Source organism: Columba livia, chromosome 2, assembly GCF_036013475.1.
Source record: "Columba livia isolate bColLiv1 breed racing homer chromosome 2, bColLiv1.pat.W.v2, whole genome shotgun sequence".
NCBI classification, from domain to species: Eukaryota; Metazoa; Chordata; class Aves; order Columbiformes; family Columbidae; genus Columba; species Columba livia.
In genome coordinates, this window is record NC_088603.1 from 132,745,351 (window position 1) to 132,766,436 (window position 21,086).

General features: G+C 42.6%; 1 protein-coding gene across 1 annotated transcript; it reads left to right on the plus strand.

Annotated features, from left to right (window-relative positions):
* The first annotated feature begins 195 nt into the window (after window positions 1–195).
* Window positions 196–20,320, plus strand: CHMP4C (charged multivesicular body protein 4C). The gene is made up of 5 exons (XM_065053880.1): window positions 196–572; window positions 7,610–7,787; window positions 8,745–8,859; window positions 12,136–12,244; window positions 14,906–20,320. Exons 1-5 carry the CDS (start codon window positions 380–382, stop codon window positions 14,968–14,970), a joined length of 660 nt encoding a protein of 219 aa, XP_064909952.1. The 5' UTR covers window positions 196–379; the 3' UTR covers window positions 14,971–20,320.
* Window positions 20,321–21,086: the final 766 nt, after the last annotated feature.

Here is a 21,086-nt window from a genome sequence, read left to right on the forward strand (position 1 = left end):
TGAAAGAAAATGGGGGCGGGGGGAAAAGCACAAACTAAGCAGCCGCCTCCGCCCGACCCCGCCTGGGCCGCCCTGCGTCCCGCCCGGGCTCTGCCCTCTCGCCCCGGGGCTCGCCCGCACCTCCCGCCGCTGCCCCCGGCGTTGGCGGAGAGCACGCGTGAGGCTGCAGAGGGCAGCGTCCGACTGGCCTCCGCGGAGCCGCCCATAGGCGGGCAGCCCGGGGCCGGGCCGGGCCCGCCCCGCCGCCAGGTGCGGAGCCGCCGCCCGCGGGCGCAGGAAGTGCCGTCACGGCGTGTTTCGGGTTGGGAGGCTCCTGCGGGCCGGGTCGGGCTGCCCAGACCCTTCTGTCGGCGGGTGCGGAGCTGGGGCCGCTGCCGCCATGAGCAAGATTTCAAAGTTCTTCAAGGGGGGCGGCTCGGCTGCCAGGGGCCGCGGGGGGCCCTCGCCGCAGGAGGCGCTGGCCCGGCTGCGGGAGACGGAGGAGATGCTGAGCAAGAAGCAGGCGTACCTGGAGACGAGGATCGAGCGGGAGCTGGCGGCAGCCCGGCAGTATGGCACCAAGAACAAGCGAGGTGAGTCCGCTCGGCCGGGGCCGGGCCGGGCCCGCTGCCCTCCGCCAAGGCGGCCCGGGCGCGCCCTGCCGGGCCCTTGGCGGCTGCTGAGGTGGCTTGTGAGGCTTCAGGTCCCGGGGTTCGAAAGGCTCTGGGGAATGGGCTGTGTTCAGAATAGGGGTACTCGGGTTCTCGCAGGCTCTGCTTGCCCCACAGGTGTGCGGTGGGTTTCGTGTTTCTCCGAGTGAGTGTCCCCACGGTGCGTGTACGCTGGGACATGATGGCGGCTTCGGGACTTTGGGATCTGTTGAGTGCATTGTGGGTTCACTGTGGTGAGTTGATAGCAGGGTGCTTTATTCTTAACTAATTTAATGACTGCGGTTCGTTGTGCGATACTTTCCTTCGTGTTTTGCAGCACACTTGATGCAAGTTTCGGCTGGATAAGCAGTGCTGCTAAGCACTGTTAAACATGGGAAGGGGATCACGGCTTGGGTGTTGAGCATTAGTTGTGGACATAGCAGAGGAGGGGAAGCATGTGAGGATCTTCTGTGTGTTCATGGATGAATTCACGTTATCCTCACTGAGAAGGTTGGAGAATATACTGTTGGCAACTGAGGAACAAAGTGATTAAGTGATTTTTCTCTAATCACATAGGAAGTATGGGATATCACTAAAAAATGAGTGATAGTTTAGAGCATTAGTGCCTACTGGTGTGGGCTGTTGTTAGCTGCAAAGGAGAGGATAGTAAGGGATAATAAGGTCTGAATCCTGCTTATATTGATGTTGTCATCTCTGGGAAGCAAATGATGGTAGCCAATATCTCGGGGATATACAGGCCTTTGAGAAACAAGTTAATTAATTTTTAAAGTCATGTGGAGTCCTGTTTGTCTACTCTGCACTTTATTTTTCTTTAAATACTTCAAAACAGAAGCAAAACATTTCCAATTAAAGATTTGTGATGTAATGAGAAAGTAGCTCTTTCATCTGCTTTTTCTGTTGCTGGATAACTTTAAAAGTTAATGCCATGTGACTTGGAACTTGTGAGGAGTTGTGTGTTATAGGTGTTTTGGTTAGTCCTTTAACATATCTGTAATACTTTATAATTTAATAATGATTAACAAAAAGCATTTCTTTAGAAAGGATTTAAAAGCATCGGTCAAGATGGGCCAGATTTGAAGGCACAAACCATCGGAGGGAGTGAAGCCGGTTCAGCTGTGCCACGGAGCCTGCCGCTCTGCAGCACGGGAGCTGCCGGAGCTCTCCTGGCCCCAAACTTTCCACTCCCCTGGCTTCAACTGGAGTGTCTGTCTTGACCCCTTGTGCAGGTGCTGGCATCTGTGTGCTGGTGCAGTGAGATAGTTCGGGAGGGTCATGCACCTGAAAACTAATTTGCTGTGGGACAAAGTGACCAGATACCTCCCAGGACTAGTTTACTGTGCAATTGCCTGGGGGCTGATGCAAGAAAACAGGCCTGCTGCTGTGACTGCAGCAATTCCTGTTTAGATGCAGATGTGCTCAGTCCCAAGGCCGGACTTTGAGCTGGCATGGTTGCAGGAAAGAAGGAATGCTGCCTGCCTTGCTCCTGCCTCTGTGCTGCTCCCTTCCTTTCCTCGGCAGAGATCCCTGAAGGGTGTGTTTCAGAAAGCTGGATGCAGCTGTAAGATGTTGTGGTTTTTTGTTATGTGTTTTTTTTTTTTTTCGGGGTTATTTTTTTACCCAGTGTAGGTTAAGTTCCACTTATCCAGCCGAGTCTGGAACTGCACAGGTGCTCAGGCACCTGCAAAGAAGAGGGCGGTGCACAGGCAGGAGTGATGACTTGTTGGGAAAAGGTCGATCTGTTTCTCCTTTAACTTGGCTGGTTGATGCTGGTTCCAGGTGTTTGTCAAACTGTGGCCTTGGGCTTCAGGTGTGCAGCACTTGACAGTTGAAGCTTTTGTGCCAGATGTTTGTTTCCACTGCTATGCTCAGCATGCAATTCCCCCAGCTTTATCTATGCCATTGTTTGTGGTCATGCTGCAAACAGGACTGTTGAGCTGATTATGGTTAAAAATAACTCCTTTTTATCTTGTCTTTTGCTCAGGAAGCTGCAGTTCAGGACAGTAAAGAGACTGGAGCAGGGCAAGAAGTAGAGTGTGGGAATTTTTTCATGCCAAAAATGTCTTGAAAGCCAAAATGGGATATAGTCAGAGAAGAAACAAGGGAAACTAACCTTGCTGTGCCAAAGTACTTGAATTTAGCAGGCTAGTGAGTGAACTTAAATGAAGTGGTATTCTTGGAGATTTGATATGTCAGTTGCTTTACAGTTTAATTGCTGTTGATTTACATATAACAGTGTAGCTGTATACTGTAGCTGGTATACTGTACTATATAGTTCATAGGAAATCTGTGCTAACCGGCATATTTTGTAGTGTTATGTAAACATACAAATGAGAGAATACAGGTTTTAATCTACATTGCCTTGCTAAAATGAATGTTTCAAACAGACCTTGTAGGTAACTTCTAATGTTTTTTCTTAACTGTATCTGTGGAGAAGTCTGTGGAAACTGAAACAGGAGTATCCGAGACTGGAGTGAGACGTATCTAGGTATAGAAAATGCACTAAATTAGCATGATCTCATTTGATTTTTAGACATGTGTCTGAGTTATAGTGACACGAGAGAGCAGATTCAAGCACCAGCAATTTTTCATGAGTTCAGATGAGTCTTGAATGGGTTCATGTGACATCAGTAGGCTTAGCTTGATTTAAAACTCGTAACATGTTAGCTATGCAAATAGGTGTGAAACATCTCTTAGATATTTTTGGCTTCTCCTTTATGAAGTATCTGCAGTTCCTGTACCTAATCTGAAATTAGCTGTGCTTTTGGCATGATACATTTCCATAATTCCCCATTAATATCTTACTGTTGCTAGACCACTTGAGGCTTTTCGAAACGATGTGTGTTGGAATTTCTTCTGCAGAGGTTATGTCTTGATAAGCAGTATTTCTTTTCACAGTTAGCACTGTCTTTTAATCTCTCCCCATTCCAGATAGTAATGTTTTTTTGGCTGTCTCTTGCTGTACTTTTTGGAGTATCTCAGTTTCAGCCGGTGCACACCTGCCAGCTCCCTCTGCAAATTTGCCTTATGTCTTCAATATTTTGAAGGTCATACAGGAAAACTTAAAGGACAGAAAGTGATACTGAGTATTTGAGAACTCTGTTTAAAAGGAAATGTGTTTTCTGAAGTGCACCTGCGCCTATGAAAATAACATACATGCGAATGGGCATTGTGTCAGCCTGGAATCATTCACTGATCCAAAAATGTCTAAATGGAAAGAATTAAATTAAAATAAGGGATCCAGAGTAGGTTTACATCTTAACCATAAAGAGCCATATAGTATTACGGAGAACAAAACCTACATAGAAAGACAGCATAACAGGTAGGCTTTTTAAAGTGTATGCTGCGTGTTGTGTGGTGCATTTGGGCAGGGCTTATGTGGCCGTGTAGCATTCCTTTTCAGTGAGTGAGTTGTCACCAGAACGCTGCTGAAACCAAACAACGCTCTGGTAGTCGGTGTTAACACGGACAATGTTGTCACACCTGTGGCAGGGTGTGTGACAGGTTGTGTGTGAGGGTTGACCGTTTCTGGCGGGGAGATATGAGGAAGCCTTTAATGTCTCTTTGTTCTGTGAGTTGCAGTTATTGTTCTCTGGTCTTTGTGATCACATTTCAAGTGCCTTGCCGTGAACTGCAGTGGTTACCACGAGTCAAATGCATTATTGTTCTTGGATTAGTGCTTCGGTTGTAGCTGTATATGGCTTCCCTCACAGGTTTTAAGGATTATGAATGCTGATGATGAGCTTATTTAGGGTGGTTATGATTTTTATGGCCTCAGCAGCATTTATTTTGGTTGTCTCTGGTATAAGGGAGGTCAGAAGTTGTGATCCATCAGTTCTTTGCAGGATTGGAGCGGAGGTTTGCAAACCTCCAGGAATGAGATCCAGTATTTTGACATCTTCTGAAGAAACGCTCTCTTCCTTCTTCACCCGTTTCCCCCTGGGAATTTTAAGGATTACTAGACAGTTCTTTTATTTCTACTTCAGAAGATGAGATCATGGGTAATTCCTGTACTGATAGGTGTTGGTGGTGGGCTTGACAGATAAAGATGTTGTTATCACTGTACTGTCTCTTCTCATTCTGATCTGTCATGAAACCACAGGAGGGTGCCACAACTACTCTATGTTACTATGTTTTTTCCTTTATAAACCTGGATATTCGTGTGGCCAGGATTACTATTGCCCAGCTGACCATTTCTGCTTCCTTAGTGAAGTACGAGCATAGTACTGATATTGGAACTGTCCTTCTGTATGTTAATAACAGTAGTTATTTAATATGCATACTGATACAATAGTCTACTGTTGTTCTGGCCACTTGTCTTGGAAATAAAATAAAACTTCATATTAAAAGCAGTGTTTCCTGATCTTTGAACTGTATTCTGCGTGTGCTGTACTTCTGAGACCAGCAAGCAATGTGCCAAAGCCCAGCCAGTTGCTCACCTCTTCATTACCAAATGCAGGAGTTGAATTGGCTTCTTTTGAGCATGACAGCAATAGGGTATGAGGTGCCTTTTTTTTTTTTCCTGGAGAAGACCTCTTCCTGGTTGAATTGGTATTAATTACATTTGCCTGCTTAGAGTCGTCTTCCCTGAGCTGTCTCCCTTCTTCGAAATCTTTGGAATGGGCAACACCCCTTTTCAGTGCCATTCTTAGACCTTCAGCGAAGTAAGTTTATGTTCTCTGCTCAATTTCTTTATGTTTTGATAGAATTTACGTTCTTCTTCACCTTGGTTATTATAATGCAATGGCACTTCTGTGAAGCATTTCAGTTTTCTTGTAAGGGTTGCACACAAATTTTAAAATGCTTGTATGCACAGTAGAAAAGCACTTAAAATGAATGATAATCTGTAAAACACAGAAAAACAGAGTTCAAATAACAAGGAAATTCTCATACGTTAGCTATAGGAGCTACTATTACAAAATGCGAGTGAAGGGCATTCATTTAATATAAATGAGAAAAATCTTATAATGTGGTGTGGGAATTATGCTTTGGTTGATAAGGAAGGAGTGTGAATTGATTTTCTATGAAGTCATTTGTTCTATAAGGCACTGGTGAAGCTAAAGAGAATTAATAAAAATTATATGTTGCACTACAGTAATTAGGACAAGCTGTTTATGAAAAGGTGAAGTCACAGAGTTTAGCTGCTTGTGTGGTTTAATTAAATCTTAATACAGGAACCTTCAGGATTTTGAAAACAACTGCTTTGTGTGTAACTGAGGAAATCCATTTTCTTTCTGAGCAGCCAATAATAACATCACCATTACAGAGTCCCATTTCTGAAAAACGCTGACTGCAAGTTATTTCTCTGTGGTAGCTGCTGATTCCAGCTGAAGCCTTTTTGCATCGATCAGTTAGTGCTCCTCAGTCCATGGGGCTTCAGAGTCTTCTATGGCACAGCTGGTGTCATGCACAGTCTCAGACCATGACATTTACCTGCAATCTCTGGCTTCCAAACCTGAGAATCCAGGATCAAATTTTGATCCAACTGAAGCAGAGGGAGAGAGTGGCTCGTGTTCTAATAATAAGCATAAATAACTAGGGAAATAATAAGTAGGTAAAAAGATTATTTGTGATTAAGTCAAACAGATTTATTTTGGAATTGTCCATGAGAATTTCACAATTCTCACATTTGCATGACATCATCTGGGGTTCATGCTTCTATTTTCAGAATATGCATGGTTTTCAGACCATCCCCCAAAACCTGGGGAGATCTTGATGAGCAACTTTGATCATGTTGATTTAAGCATTTTTCAACAAAGCACTAAATTTTTTAGTGTGGTGTTACACACCATAAATCTGTGCCCCCTCCTTGGAGGGATGCTAACTTTATTTGAAAAGTTGTGTACCCCAGCGTCAAGATCAGTGTTATTGCGCACGGGCAATTATTTGAATAGGACGGCAACAGTAATTGCTGGTATCAGATGGTTGAGGTTGGGGGGCTGCAGAGCTGCTGTTGCTTCCTGGCTCTGAACCTGATATAAATATTGAATGTAAGAGGCAAGGGAAAGGACACGATTATTAATATCATTGAAAAAGCAGTGGGTTAACACAGTCTCTCTTGTGGGTATTTTTTTGGTTGTGGGTAGGGGTGTTTTTGTTTTCTTTTTCTTTCCTGGCGCACATGTAGTTTGGAAAGGACAGTGGTCAGGAAACGCTTGTGGCAAGATGGTGTGTGTTCCACACCCAGAGGCCAAGATAAGGCCCTTTTCTCCTCCTGCTTGTCACGTGCATTTATTGTGGTAATGATTTACTCTGGGCAAAGTATGTTGCTTATAATTTAGCAAATATAAAAGGCTAATCTCAACAGTTTACAACAATAATGGGGAATAGCTGGATTTGACTGTGGCCACATCTGCAAAATTCTGTATGTTTTCAAGTTGTAAGCTTTAAAGATCATGTTCCTTAATGACTGTAAGAAATAAGTGCAGCTGAAAGCCAGAGAAATGTGAGTCCTTTTCTGATGTGAGCCCTTTGGGCTTTCTGTTATACTTGAGAGTTTCTGCTGCTGAGACAATGTTTAGAAAGCAACATTGGTGGAGATGTGGTTATCATGACAGATCTTCCTACTCTGTCTTCTGTAGTTTTCACTTACATGTTGCAACCTCTTCTTTCCCGTTTCCTCCTTTCTGACTTCTCTCTGACGTTTTTCTTTTTCCTCCCCGTCTTCCCTGCTTTGCCTGTGTGCACAGGACGGAGTTCAAGATCTCCCGCAGTGGCGGAAGAAGCTGCTCTTCCCTGTGGTGCTAAGTGGAGTTAATCTAAAAGAGGCTTCGCAGCATGTTCGCGCAGCAGCATGTTGGTGATAAACAGGCTGCTGATCTGGTGTGGTCAAAGTTTGTCTCCCTACTAGTAAGGTAGGAGAGTGAGGATTATAAATTCTGCAGGTCGGCTCGGTGCTGAACTACTTGTCCTTACATTTTGCTGTGCAAATACACAGTGCACTTTGCCTCTTTGCCTTCCAGCTGCCTTACAAGCACTGAAGAGAAAAAAGAGATATGAGAAACAGTTGAGTCAAATTGATGGGACACTTTCGACCATTGAGTTCCAGAGAGAGGCACTGGAAAATTCCCACACCAACACAGAAGTGCTCAAGAATATGGGTTATGCTGCACAAGCTATGAAAAAAGTGCATGAAAATATGTAAGTGCTTTCTAATAGCTTTTAAGTTGGGCTTACTAACCATTTTTAAACCATTTCAGCACAGCAGTCTATTGTATCAAGTCAGTCAGTTTTGACTTTGTTTTTGGTCCAGGCATTTAATGTCAGGAATGCTATTGGTGCTTTAATGTTATATTTGGCAGAAAAAATACCTTTTCTTAACAGCCAGTCTTAGAAGGAGGTCCAGCTAACTAGAGACATCTGTGTGGTACCTGTTTTTTTAAGTTTGCTTTGGCAGAGGAGACTGGCCTCTGCCCTTGCGTTTTCCAGAAGAAAACTTATTTGAACAAACCGATTGGACTCTTTTCCTTGAAGTCCATAAGCTAGACTGTGTGATTCAAAGTACTAATTAGACCTGACTAAAAAAAGAGGGTAATTTTTTTTTTTTTGTGCGTGTGTAGTATTTTTATATCTTATATTGTTTCATGGGGCGTTTGCCTGCCTGAATAAACAGACTTAAATCAGAAAGGTTGTTCTGGAAGAATTAAACAGGAACAGAAGCAATAATGAAGTTAACAATAAGGGGAAGCTTTGAAATGGGGTGTGGTCCTGTTAAGTTCCCCCAGTTCTGCTGAAAGCTTAATATCAAAAAAGATCCGTCTGTAAAGATGCTGACCTTGGGAAGAGGTGGGTTCTGCCCATGGAGTGAGGCTGTTGGGTGGCAGAGGTATGAGAAGCACAGAGAGGGAGAGAGACACAGACTGCTGCATTTTGACTCCTGTTATAATCCCAAAGTGGAAGAAATTAGGTTGGCTAAAATGCACTGAAACTTGCCAGGAAACATTAAGGTGTAGGTGAGGGAAATTATTCCCTCTCAGTTCTTCTGTTTATACAGCCGTGGGCATTAAAAAGAAAATAGGATCTATTCAGGTTTCTGAGTCTCTGCCGCTGGATTTAAATGATATATCTTTAAATAATGTTTCTATGTTATCTTGCTAGGGACTTGAACAAAATTGATGATTTGATGCAAGAGATCACGGAACAGCAAGATGTTGCCCAGGAAATTTCAGACGCTATCTCGAACCGAGCTGCCTTTGGTGATGATTTTGATGAGGTTAGTACTCGGTAAAGCCTGCAAGGTTTAGCTGTTAAATGGCTCTATTGTGTTGTGTGGTGGCTTGTTCCAGTGGTTTCTCAAAAGGTGTGCATGTGAAATTCCTTAGTTTTAGCTTACCCTATCTAGGACATTTTTATAATTTTTTGTGTGTATATAAACACACACATATATATATGAAAACACTATATAAATTATATAAAAATAAAAGATCTAGATATGTAAAATATAAAAAATATTTTAATTTACATATAAATTTAAAAAGGCAATTTTAAGTGCATTCCTGTAGTTGTTATTCTCAATTGTACCATGGAAGGAGGTCACTAAACTGTGTAATTTGTACTACACCAAGTGGAGACTGAAACATATAATTTTTGTACTCCAAATAGACAGCCATTTGACAAATTGCATGTTCCTATGCCATGAAAGGCTGCTGTTGACAGTTCTGAATATTTGGACCAGTTTTTTAAGGTCTTTTTTAGTGCTTGACGGTGCATCTCCTTTCCCTGTTTTCTAGATTTTGTACAGAGGTAGATCCATTAGGTAGAAGTAATTCCAGTTGGAGGCAATCAGATTTCTTCCTTGAGTTAATTTGTTGCAGTAGCTTTCATCCAGCGTTCCTGGACTTGACTTTGTATATTTAAGCAAAAAATTACTTTTTTCTGACCCAATCATGGCTGAGGACTTAAGGGTCAGATATTCTTAAAATTCCTGCAATCTGTGGAATGCAGAGCTGTGGATCAGGCCCAGTATCACATCCAGTTTGGGTTTGGTTTTTAACCATGTTTTAAATTGACCAAGCACGAGGAATCATTTGAAGAATGTTCTAAAGAATCAAACAATTCACTTTCTCCCCAACTAGTTCATTCCCAAATGGACAACAAAGAAATATAGATATGCTATATCATATTTGCTTGACTGGCGGGGAGGGGAGGTTTCATTGAACAGTTACAATTTGTTGAAAATAGCGATGATTCTTTGTATTTTGTCCCTATTATCTGCTTTCCTATTTCTCCACTTTGTAAACAGACTTTTCAAGAAACTTTTAATCAATACTGGTATTAAGGAATGAGATTTGGCCTGTATAAACTGGGCTTCAAACAACTGAAAAACATAGTGCCATCCTGAATAGCTATATGGTGTCACTTACTTTTCATCAATGTTTAACATTTAGGAGTCTAGACTTAGTAAGCATGTTGTAGATTGACCTGGAAGTTCCTAAGGGATACTAGTCTAAATTGATGGGCTTGTTTTTTGTTCCGGGAAAACAATGCACTGTCACATGGGGCATTGTAGTACCAGCACCTGCATTTTGACAGGAGCCCAATAGTTGCAGCATTTGCCCAGTAATTGGGAAACCTGGTTTGCAGGCCATGGCAGCTTTAGAGCAGGAGAGTGAATGACTTAATTGCTAGGATGTGAGGTGACTTGGGTTGGAGGAGGATATTTATTTTTTTAAAGGACATTTTGACCACACGTTTGGATTTCCTCTTCTCATGTGTGCTGCGAGTGTAAGGAGATGATGGAAGCTTGTCATTTCTACTGCTCCAGATAGGCGCAAAAACATCAGGGTTCTTTCTCCCTGAGTTGGCAAGGTGTATGTCATGAAGAATGCGAAAACCAAAAAAAAACAACTCTGTTGTACCTGAGTAGGATGCACACTGCGGGGTGATCCTTGCCAGGAGGCCTGTTTCTGATAATCAAGTGCAAAATACACCCCTTGCAGTGGGCAAAGCCTGGAACCTGAGAGTTCACACAACCTCTTCCCTCTGCTCTCTTTTTGGCCCAGGTTCCAGAAGAGAAATGGGATTTGTTGTTGCCATTGTGATATTCCATAGCATAGTTCCTGAGTTGTGGGAAACATAAGCTAAATCCGTGTTTGAGATTAGGATTAGAAGAATTTAAAATTTGTGTCTCCCACTTTGAGAGCAAGTGGGGTTTTTTTTGTTTGTTTGTTTGTTTTTGTAAGAGCCTGTCGTTGCTGACACACTTCTTGTTCTCTTGTTTACTTCTTCAGCAGAGGCTGGCTAGGGCTGATTTGGTGTGGGCAAGTGTTAGATGACCACCTGAAGAGAGGTCTTCAGAAACACCTATTTCCATTGACTTTAAAACAACTTAGATACTAACTTTGTAAGAAGCTTGTGTTCACACTGCTGACCAGGGCACTTAAAGTACAGACACATTCGCACCTCAACTAAATGCCTAAGTTAGACATGGGGCAGCAGCTTGTGCATTTCTTTGAGAAATCAGCCATCAATTGAGCATGATCAGATATAGACCTGATGCTGAAATTTTTAGATTATATCCTAGGATTTGCTTGTGAACTAGGTCAAGTAGGCAAACTGCCTTTTTTTTTTTTTTGTCCTTAAAATATAAAAACCACGAGAAAGTAAGCCTAGGAAGGCCTGTGGTGACTATGTCATTATCATTTTTAACTTCCGTGTTGGTGATAAGCACTATATAAAGGGGTAGGCAAAGCCCATTGCAATACATGGTAGATCTTACTTTGCTACAGGTGCTTTTTCCCCAGACACTTTTGCCCATTGTTTCTTCTAAACCGTTTTATCAACGTGGCAAAGGTACATTTCTCTACAAGTATGTGATATTTAGCTTCCTTTCTTTGGGAAACTCCAGCCAAGGAGACTCCAAAGACTCCAGTCTTCAGCTTTTTAAAAAAAGTATATAGCTTTTTTATTTTTAATATTATACAAGGGGATTAGGTCATCTGTCCAGAAGAGTGTCCCATGCTTCTGGAGTGAATAACAGGACCCATGAGGACTCCTCTGATTCCAGTGCTGCTTTGAAATCATATATAATCATAAACTTGTGTGATATGGCTGAAGCATAATGATTAATGCCAGTCTACCTTATAATCAGTGGAAGCTGTTTATCCAAAATGGCAGAAATCACACATTAAAGTTAGAATCCGTTAAAGAGTGCAGGCTCTAGATTTGGAACAAGCCTGAGGAAGACAGAGGGATCATTTTGTCTTTTGCTCTTTTTGATGAGTACTATGCTGCCTTCAGTTTTCTTTCTAATTTTATTCCTTGACCTACTTCTAACTTCTGTTATCCTTTTCCCAGCTCTCAATTAAGTTTTATTGTTATCTCCTGCACTTAGTAAAAATTAGACTCGTGATATGCTGGTTTTTGATACTTGTTTTCAACAGTAAACTATTTTTTCTGTAGTGCTTTGCTTTCATGGTGGTTGAATGTGCCCTTGCCTGAGAGCGCTGTCAGGACAATGAATTTGTAAATTTGTTCTCCTTGAATTTAGGATGAGTTGATGGCAGAATTAGAAGAACTGGAGCAAGAAGAATTGAACAAGGGAATGCGAGATGTCAGGTTGCCAAGTGTTCCGTCCACATCGCTGCCTTCTCGCCCTGGTAAACTGCTTCCTTGCCATTTTATGTTTCTCATGATTAAGCCATGTTGTGAGTAGGAGGAGGGGAAGAGTGAGTTCCAGATATATGTTTAACTCTGTTTTAACTTTTAAAGTACTGTGGATTACTTTTTATATTTTTCTATCTGTTTATCAGGAAAAAACAGAGTGGAATTCTGATTTGCTATATTAAAGCATTTAGTACCAAATTCTCTGTATATTTGGGGAGACAAACTCTGGGACCTTGGCCTTGCACATTTACTGATGCATGTCCTACTGAAATGTAATGAGATCACTGAGGACTGAGAAGGCTTTTTTCTTTTTGGCGATTAAATCCTTAGTTTTTTTCTAATAAGAGTCTGGCCTAGATTCAAAATTTTTGCATCACAAAGATCCAGCTTTGTAGGATAGTGGTTTGATATTTGCCACTGGTATTTTAATTAGAAATGAAGAAATATTGTCATTCCTTTCCTCTCTTTCTACAGAACAAACTTATTCTTGGCATTAAACAGTAGGTTTATTTTTCTGTAGTTCTGCTCAGTTCGTTTTTGATTAAGCTGGAGTCAGTTACATCACTTTTCAATGTGTCGCTGTTGTCCTTTGTCAGCTGAAAAGACTTGTCCTGTACTGGTGCTAGTAGAAGAGTATAAATATTTGGTGGCAAGGAGAATGCACATGTGGCACAGGTTGTTTATGGTGTGTTCTGCTGCAGAATAGGTTACCTAGACAAGCTCAGCTCAAAGACTCTTAGGTGTGTTTTGGCAGACAGCACTTAAATCCCTGAGAAGCAGTTTAAAATATCCAAACTAGTATTGCGGCCTCATCTACTTAAGTAAATTGCAGAACAGCTAGTAAAAAAATTGACTTAGGAAAATGAATTGACTTAGGGCAACAAAGATGATTAAGGGAGTGGAGCAACTCCCTTATGAGGAAAGGCTGAGGGAGCTGGGTCTTTTTAGTTTGGAGAAGAGGAGACTAAGGGGGGACCTCATTAATGTTTATAAATATATAAAGGGTGAGTGCCATGAGGATGGAGCCAGGCTCTTCTCGGTGGCAAACAATGATAGGACAAGGGGTAATGGGATCAAGCTGGAACACAAGAGGTTCCGCTTAAATTTGAGAAAAAACTTCTTCTCAGTGAGGGTGACAGAGCACTGGAACAGGCTGCCCAGGGGGTTGTGGAGTCTCCTTCTCTGGAGACATTCAAGACCCGCCTGGACATGTTCCTGTGTGACCTCACCTGGGTGTTCCTGCTCCAGCAGGGGGATTGGACTAGATGATCTTTTGAGGTCCCTTCCAATCCCAAACATACTGTGATACTGTGTGATACTGTGAAAACCCAGGGCAAATTGCAGTCTGGGTGTTTATGGCTTGTTCATACATCCTCCTCCAGATCCAGCTGTGCCAGCTGACATTTTTATGAAACCCAGGCCATCTCCATGTGCTTCTCACCATCTTAATTTGCTACTTCATCTCTCTCTGTGGCTGCTTCAGGCAAAATTAGCTGGTTATATAGTTTAAGGCCATGCAAAACTAGCTTATCTTTTCTGAAACTGGATGCTTACTGTTTCACAGCAACCACAAAATAAGAACAGTTAATGGTTCTATAATGCTTCTAATTGGTGATGCGTGTTACCCTCCTGATTTTAGAGAAGAGGAAGCTGAGATGGAGTAGGGACAGAGATGGAGTAGGGACAGTGACCTTCCCAGTCGCACAAGGAGCCACTGACACTCGCCTCCAGAGCAAGGACTGGACCCCTGGTCTCCCATGTCCTTCTCCCAGCTTTAGTCCCTGAAGGTGGTAGTTGCAGCCCCTCTCAAGACGGTGGCTCCCGGCCATACGGCTGCCCCAGGCGGGAGCCAGCGGCTGCTGTTGAATGCACACGCAGGGTTGTTGTACCCAGGAACAGTGTCCACTGGTGTCTGGAGGATGCAAACCCTGACACACACAACCTGAAGATGGAGGCAGCCTGAGGCTGAACTGGGGCTGTAGGGCATCTAGTTTGTAGGTCAGTGAATGAAGAGAGTTTGGATGAGATTTTAGTTCAGGGGATGCAAAAGATGTGTGATAGAAGATTTGGGTAAAGTATGTGTGGGGCCTGGTAAGAGAGCTGGGAATTGGTGTTGCTGGGACCACAGCAGTTAACTGATGTTACCTTAGCAAAGATAAGTTCAGGAATTTCTTTCTCCCTTTTAATAAAGGACACCTCTCGTTAAATGCGGTGAGTTCATTTGAAGGCTGGACCTGCACATGCAGAACCCTTCAGCGCTATTTGGAAGGGGAGCAGGATGCACAGCTGGCCAGGGCAGGTCACTTGTGCCCTCTCAAGTGGCGGTGAGAGAACTTGTGGCATTCTGGTGCACGCTTGCTCTTTGTGACAGCTTTCAGAGGTTAAGTGTATTTTCTGTGGGAGTCTTTCAGCAGGAGTTACATCAGATCTACATTGTAAACCTCAGGGTTATATGTGAGATAATGGTGTGGCAAAAGAGTGGCATCTCTCACCAGCTTCATTACTGCATTACCTTTGTTTAGCTTGCCACTCCATAAATTGATCTGAGATCTTCACGCTGAAAAGAACCATGCAGGTCCTAATGCTAACAAACAAATGGTTCTGACTGTTATATTTTTAGATGATGGTTATTGTTAATCTCTCTTTCTGTGCAGCATCGACCAGGAAGAGAGCGGAGGATGAAGATGAAATGAAGAAGCTGGCTGCCTGGGCTTCATAAGAGCATGGTCTTTTTATAACACTGAACATCATAGTGCAGATGTAAAGAGCTGTACTGCTGTTTAATAACCAAGCCAATCTAGTGTGATTGCATTTCATACAGACTGTTTGTTTTTTTTTTTTTATGGCCAATCTTGCTAAAATTAGTGTTACTGCGATATTACAAAACCAGTTTAAAAACAAAAACAAAGAAATGCAATTGTTGGCAAAACCTCTAAGCATCAAAGATTTTCAGCCTTGGCCAGAGACTTGTTTTGTTGTTAGTATCAGTTTTTATTAGGTAATGTCTTACTATATCTTTCCAGTTTGTTAAACCTGTGTGCCTCACTTATGAACACAGCTGGATTCATTATTGAAATGAAGAAGTTTAATACGTCATCAGGGCCCTATCCTAGGGGGTTATTTGGTTCAGACTATTTGAACATTAGCAAAACAGCTTTATAAATGTCCTGCCTTACAAGTTCCTTTGAGCCCAAGAGCTAACAGCCATTCACTTGGGCTTGGAGATTTAAACAGTCTGCCTGGAGCAACTTACAGTGTCCTAAATGTTAAGAGGAGACTCTTCTGTAGATTTTTTGAAGTGGGATAGGTTGCTTGTTTTGTTTTAGCTTTGGCAAGAATATCCCATGCACTTCTGTAGGTCAACTTGAATTGTATTTTGAACTATTTCCAGCTCGTTTAAAGAACAGTTTTACAGTGACTGGAGAAAAGGAGATTTCCAGGTTCTTATAGATTCCTGCCAAACAAAACTGATTGCTGCTAACCCTGTCAAAAAACCCAGAAGATATTTGACTTTCCTGTGTTTTCCTCCATTGCGTCTTTCTAGGGTGAGTCTTTACTTTGTATGATAATATCCATTCTCAAAGGGGAATTAGTAATACATTTTTTGATTATACAATTTCAAAATAATTTTAATTTCTGAGCATTTGGTTATTTTCTCTTACTCAGTTTCTGAACAGAAATAATAACAATGTGTTGTATTTAAATGCCTTTTTAACCCTGGTTAAAAGGTGAATCTGAAGTACTTGTAAAGCTGATGTGTTATTGTCCTGCTGACAGCTTTTTAGCCTGAGGAAGAAACGCCACTCTGAGTGCTAAACTACTACATGTATAGAGAAATCACTGCACAAATAGAACACAAATCTAAATAGGCTGCTTTGTGCTAACAAATTTTACTAAATAAGGCTTAAGCTGTATGCTAGTGGCCTGCTGTCAGTCACATGGAAATAGTAAAACACTATGGAGTTCCTAGGGATGTGGGAAGTGGAGTCACATTGATCTACGTTTCTTGTTTTCAAGTTAGTTTAAATTTACTGATGATTGAACCACTTCGGCAATAGGGGGAGACTTGTTTTCTCTAGATCTACAGCAACAGAAGACTGACTCCTTCTCCTGAGGGTTTTAGCCTGTGATGTGCTGGGTGTTGAGCTTCAATAGGCTACAAAAGGCTTCAGCTTGTTGGGTTTAGGTTGAGAATAAGCTAATGTGTGTTTGTGGACATGACATACTGGCATGCTGACAAGCTTTCAAGTTGAGTTCCATTGATGAAACCCAAAATTTACAAACCCTGTGAGAGATTTAGTTTTTCAGGACTTTTTAATTCTCTGTAGTGGAATTGCTTTTGGTTTGCATCCATGTGAAAGGAGAATCAAGCTATGACACTTTATTTTAGATAAATTTCTAATTGGAAATAATTAAATGTGTTAATTCTGTCCCACAGTTTGGAGGTACCAAGCAAATTGTCCCTTTCTGTTGAGAGTAGAGAAAACTTGGAACTATTCAGTTTTTGATTAAAAACAATTATGGTTCTGCCTTAAATTTAAAAATACATTTTGAACTCTCAGTAAGAAATGAAACACTAAAAAATGTTACTCAGTTCTAACGCTTGCTGAAATTTGGGATGAGATGCCAGCTGAAAGCAGGCTTATTTAATAAAATAACAAATATCCTGAGTTATTTAGAATCAATTTGCTAATCCTTTGGGCTGGATTCCTGTTTTCAATATATGCAGTCTATACAAGTCTCTGAGTTGGGTACAGGAAGTGCTAGTGTACATGGATTGCATCACTGTGCAAGGCTGGCCATGTGCTGGTGGACACATCTGGTATTTCTAAATGCAAGGCTGTGCCAATGTAGTCCTGTGCTTAGCTTGGAAAAGCTGGCTTCCAGCAGCTGTTCTTGGTCAAACCAGTGGTTTTCCAATACTTGGTACTGACTTCCCCATGACGGTAGCACCTAATGTATTTAAAGTGCTCTACAACCTAACCAAAATAGGTCTCTAAGCTTTCAGTTTGAAACTGAAGTGAATTTTAGTCTGTCTTAGAAAATCTGGACCTGCTGGTTTTGCAGAAGAACTTCCCATGTGAACACCCTGCAGGGAGAAGAAATCCTAGGAAAGCTATTATCCTTTGCAACCTGGTGTCTGGCTGTTCATCTCCAACAATGTTTTGGCCAAGTGTTGATCCTGGGAAACTTCAGGTGTCTTCAGCTTATTAATTTCAGACCAAGCAGTTAGGGCACAAAATTAGGGAAGAGTGAAGAAAAGAAACTGTGGTCATTTGAGTGAGCTTCTCTGAAAGCTTTTGTGTAGTGACTGTTGATTCTGGAGGACAGTCACATAGCAGTTCACAGGCTGGGACATAGATGGTTGGGGAAGTTGTACTGAGAGATACTGTAGTCATGTCTGCAAACCAAAATGCAGTGTGGACCTCCAGAGCTGGAGTGCTTGTTGCCATATTTGTTTGGGAAAGCACAATTGCTGCCCTGGACTTCAGTAGGGCCAACTTTGGCCTTTTCAAGCAATTGGTAGGAGAAATCCTGTGGGACAGAGTACTTGAAGGTGAAGGAGCCCAAGGTAGTTGGCTGGCATTCAGGGACTGCTTCTTCCAAGCTCAAGATCAGAACATGCCAACAGGTAGGAAGTCAAGGAAGATAACAAGAAGACCTGCTTGGTTAAACAGGGAACCGCTGGGCAAGCTCAAGTGGAAGAGGAGAGTTTATAGATCACAGAAGGAGGGGCTGGCCACTTGGGAAGAATATAAGGCTGTTGTCAGATGGTGTAGGGAGGCAACTAGGAAAGCTAAGGCCTCCTTAGAATTAAACCTGTCGAGATGGGTCAAGGACAACAGAAAGAGATTTTTCAAATACATGGCAGATAAAACTAACACCAGAGGCAGTGTAGGCCCACTGATGAATGGGGTGGGTGACCTGGTGACAGAAGATACAGAGAAGGCAGATTTACTGAATGCCTTCTTTGTCTCTGTCTACTCTGCCAGAGGCTGTGCTGAGGAGCCCCGTACTGCTGAGGCCCCAGAGGAAGGCAGGACAGTGGAGGAGTTTGCCTCGATTGATGACGATGGGGTTAGGGAGCAGTTAGGCAATCTGGACACCCATAAATCCATGGGTTCGGATGGGATGCACCCGCGGGTGCTGAGGGAGCTGGCTGAGGTCATTGCTGGGCCACTCTCCATCATCTTTGCCAAGTCTTGGGAAACAGGAGAGGTGCCTGAGGACTGGAGGAAAGCAAATGTCACTCCAGTCTTCAAAAAGGGCAAGAAGGAGTACCCAGCTAACTATAGACCAGTCAGCCTCACCTCTGTCCCTGGGAAAGTGATGGAACAACTTATCCTTGGTGCCATCTCAAGGCATATCAGGGATAAGAGGGTCATTAGGGGTAGTCAGCATGGCTTCACCAAGGGGAAGTCGTGCTTGACCAACCTCATTGACTTTTATGAGGACATAACAAGATGGATTTGTGATGGCAGAGCGGTGGACGTGGTCTACCTTGACTTGAGTAAGGCATTTGACAGTCTCCCACAGCATCCTTATAGCTAAACTGAGGGAGTGCGGTCTGGATGATCGGGTAGTGAGGTGGACTGTGAACTGGCTGAAGGAAAGAAGCCAGAGAGTCGTGGTCAATGGGACAGAGTCCAGTTGGAGGCCTGTATCTAGTGGAGTGCCTTAAGGGTCAGTACTGGGACCAGTATTATTCAATATGTTAATCAACTTAGATGGGGGAATAGAGTGAACTATCAGCAAGTTTGCTGATGACACCAACCTGGGAGGAGTGGCTGACACACCAGAAGGCTGTGCTGCTATCCAGCGGGACCTGGACAGGCTGGAGAGCTGGGCGGGGAATAACCTGATGAAATTTAACAAGGGAAAGTGTAGAGTCCTGCATCTGGGCAGGAACAACCTCAGGCTCCAGTATGAGTTGGGGAATAACCTATTAGAGAGCTGTGTAGGGGAAAGGGACCTGGGGGTCCTGGTGGACAGCAGGATGACCATGAGCCAGCACTGTGCCCTTGTGGCCAGGAAGGCCAATGGCATCCTGGGGTGTATTAGAAGGGGAGTGGCTAGTAGATCGAGAGAGGTTCTCCTTCCCCTCTACTCTGCCCTGGTGAGATCACACCTGGAATATTGTGTCCAGTTCTGGGCCCCTCAGTTCAAGAAGGGCAGGGAACTGCTGGAGAGGGTCCAGTGCAGGGCAACAAAGATGATTAAGGGAGTGGAGCATCTCCTTTATGAGGAAAGGCTGAGGGAGCTGGGTCTTTTAAGTTTGGAGGAGACTGAGGGGTGACCTCATAAATGTTTACAAATATATAAAGAGTGAGTGTCACATGGATGGAGCCAGGCTCTTCTTGGTGACAACCAATGATAAGACAAGGGGCAATGGGTATAAACTGGAAGGCAGGACATTCCATTTAAATTTGAGAAGAAACTTCTTTATGGTGAGGGTAACAGAGCACTGGAACAGGCTGCCCAGGAGGGTTGTGGAGTCTCCTTCTCTGGAGACATTCAAAACCCGCCTGGATGCCTTCCTGTGTAACTTCATCTGGGTGTTCCCGCTCCGGCAGGGGGACTGGACTGGATGATCTTTAGAGGTCCCTTCCAATCCCAAACATTCTGTGAGTCTCTGAGACAGTAGATGACCAGTTTTCTGCAAAAGCAAAGGGGTTCTACAGATTTAATTCAGTGGAGGAGGTGGCTCTTTCCCATGTAAATTCATGTGACGCTGAGACAAACAGATCTTCCTTTTTGAACATATGTCTCTTCATGCCAAGGTGATATTTGTTTGGTGTGTAAGCAGGCGAGGGTGAATAGTGTCAATGTCTCATTGTAAACGTACTCTCTGTTAACTGGAATGTGTTTTACAAGAGGACTGTGGCAGCAGATGGTGCACTACAGCTGACTTCCTTTCTTGTTTCTTATTTATTTTGAGAATGTTTTCTTCTCTTAGCTGGCTTGGACATTTTTAATCTTGATAGCTTTAGGACGGGAAAAGTATTAATAAAAAGTGAAAAGAATTGATATATATGCTGTAAATAAATATTTTGGTGTCATATGTGTTATATGATTGTATTAAATTTATTTTTCTATCAGGCAAAACTGTAAACACTCTCCTTACACTGTCATTAAAATACAGTGCTCTTTAGAGGATGCGAGGATATTTTGAAATATGTTTTGATGTATTTTTTGATCTTTCAGCATCTGGTTAGAATTGAAGTATTCTTCAAAGGTGATTTGTTTTAAAAAACAAACAAACAAGCACACACCACCAAAACCCCAGTGTATGCTGTGGTGTTTGGGCTGCATTCCTTGACACTTAACAGTTGTGTTGCAGGAGTTTCTGTTATTTTAATGTGTCCAAAGTATCTGCCTCCTCTGCCCCGAGATATTTTCATTGTTTCAGAAATGTATTTTACTTTCCAGGCCTTAGTTTAAAGGAAGAATGGTGAGGTCTTTTAAATATGAAAAATTACTGGGGTCCAGGATGAATTAAAACAATTAAAATAATGCATTTTTTCACGCTTCTCATGAGAATCTCCTTGTGTGTGTATAGTGTCTCACATTTTATGTACGCACACACACATGTATATTTACACATATGGATAAAGTGTTGGAGCAGAGATTTAAGGCCATCTAATCTTAAGTAGCAGTTGTATTTTCTCATGTGTCCCCATTGCAGAGGCTGTTGCAAAACCCACCATTGTAGCACTGTCCAGTCAGATGTATATTGTAGGGAAAATCTTCCTGGTTCATGTGACTTTGATCATGGTTTATGTGGTTTATTGTTTAGTTATCAAAATGTAATTAACTGGCCGTTGCTGAACTATA

Coding starts and splice junctions, on each gene's coding strand:
- CHMP4C (XM_065053880.1), top strand. CDS start 380: ATGAGCAAGATTTCAAAGTTCTTCAAGGGGGGCGGCTCGGCTGCCAGG. Junction 573..7,609: donor TGGCACCAAGAACAAGCGAG/GTGAGTCCGCTC, acceptor TTTGCCTTCCAG/CTGCCTTACAAGCACTGAAG. Junction 8,860..12,135: donor TTGGTGATGATTTTGATGAG/GTTAGTACTCGG, acceptor CCTTGAATTTAG/GATGAGTTGATGGCAGAATT.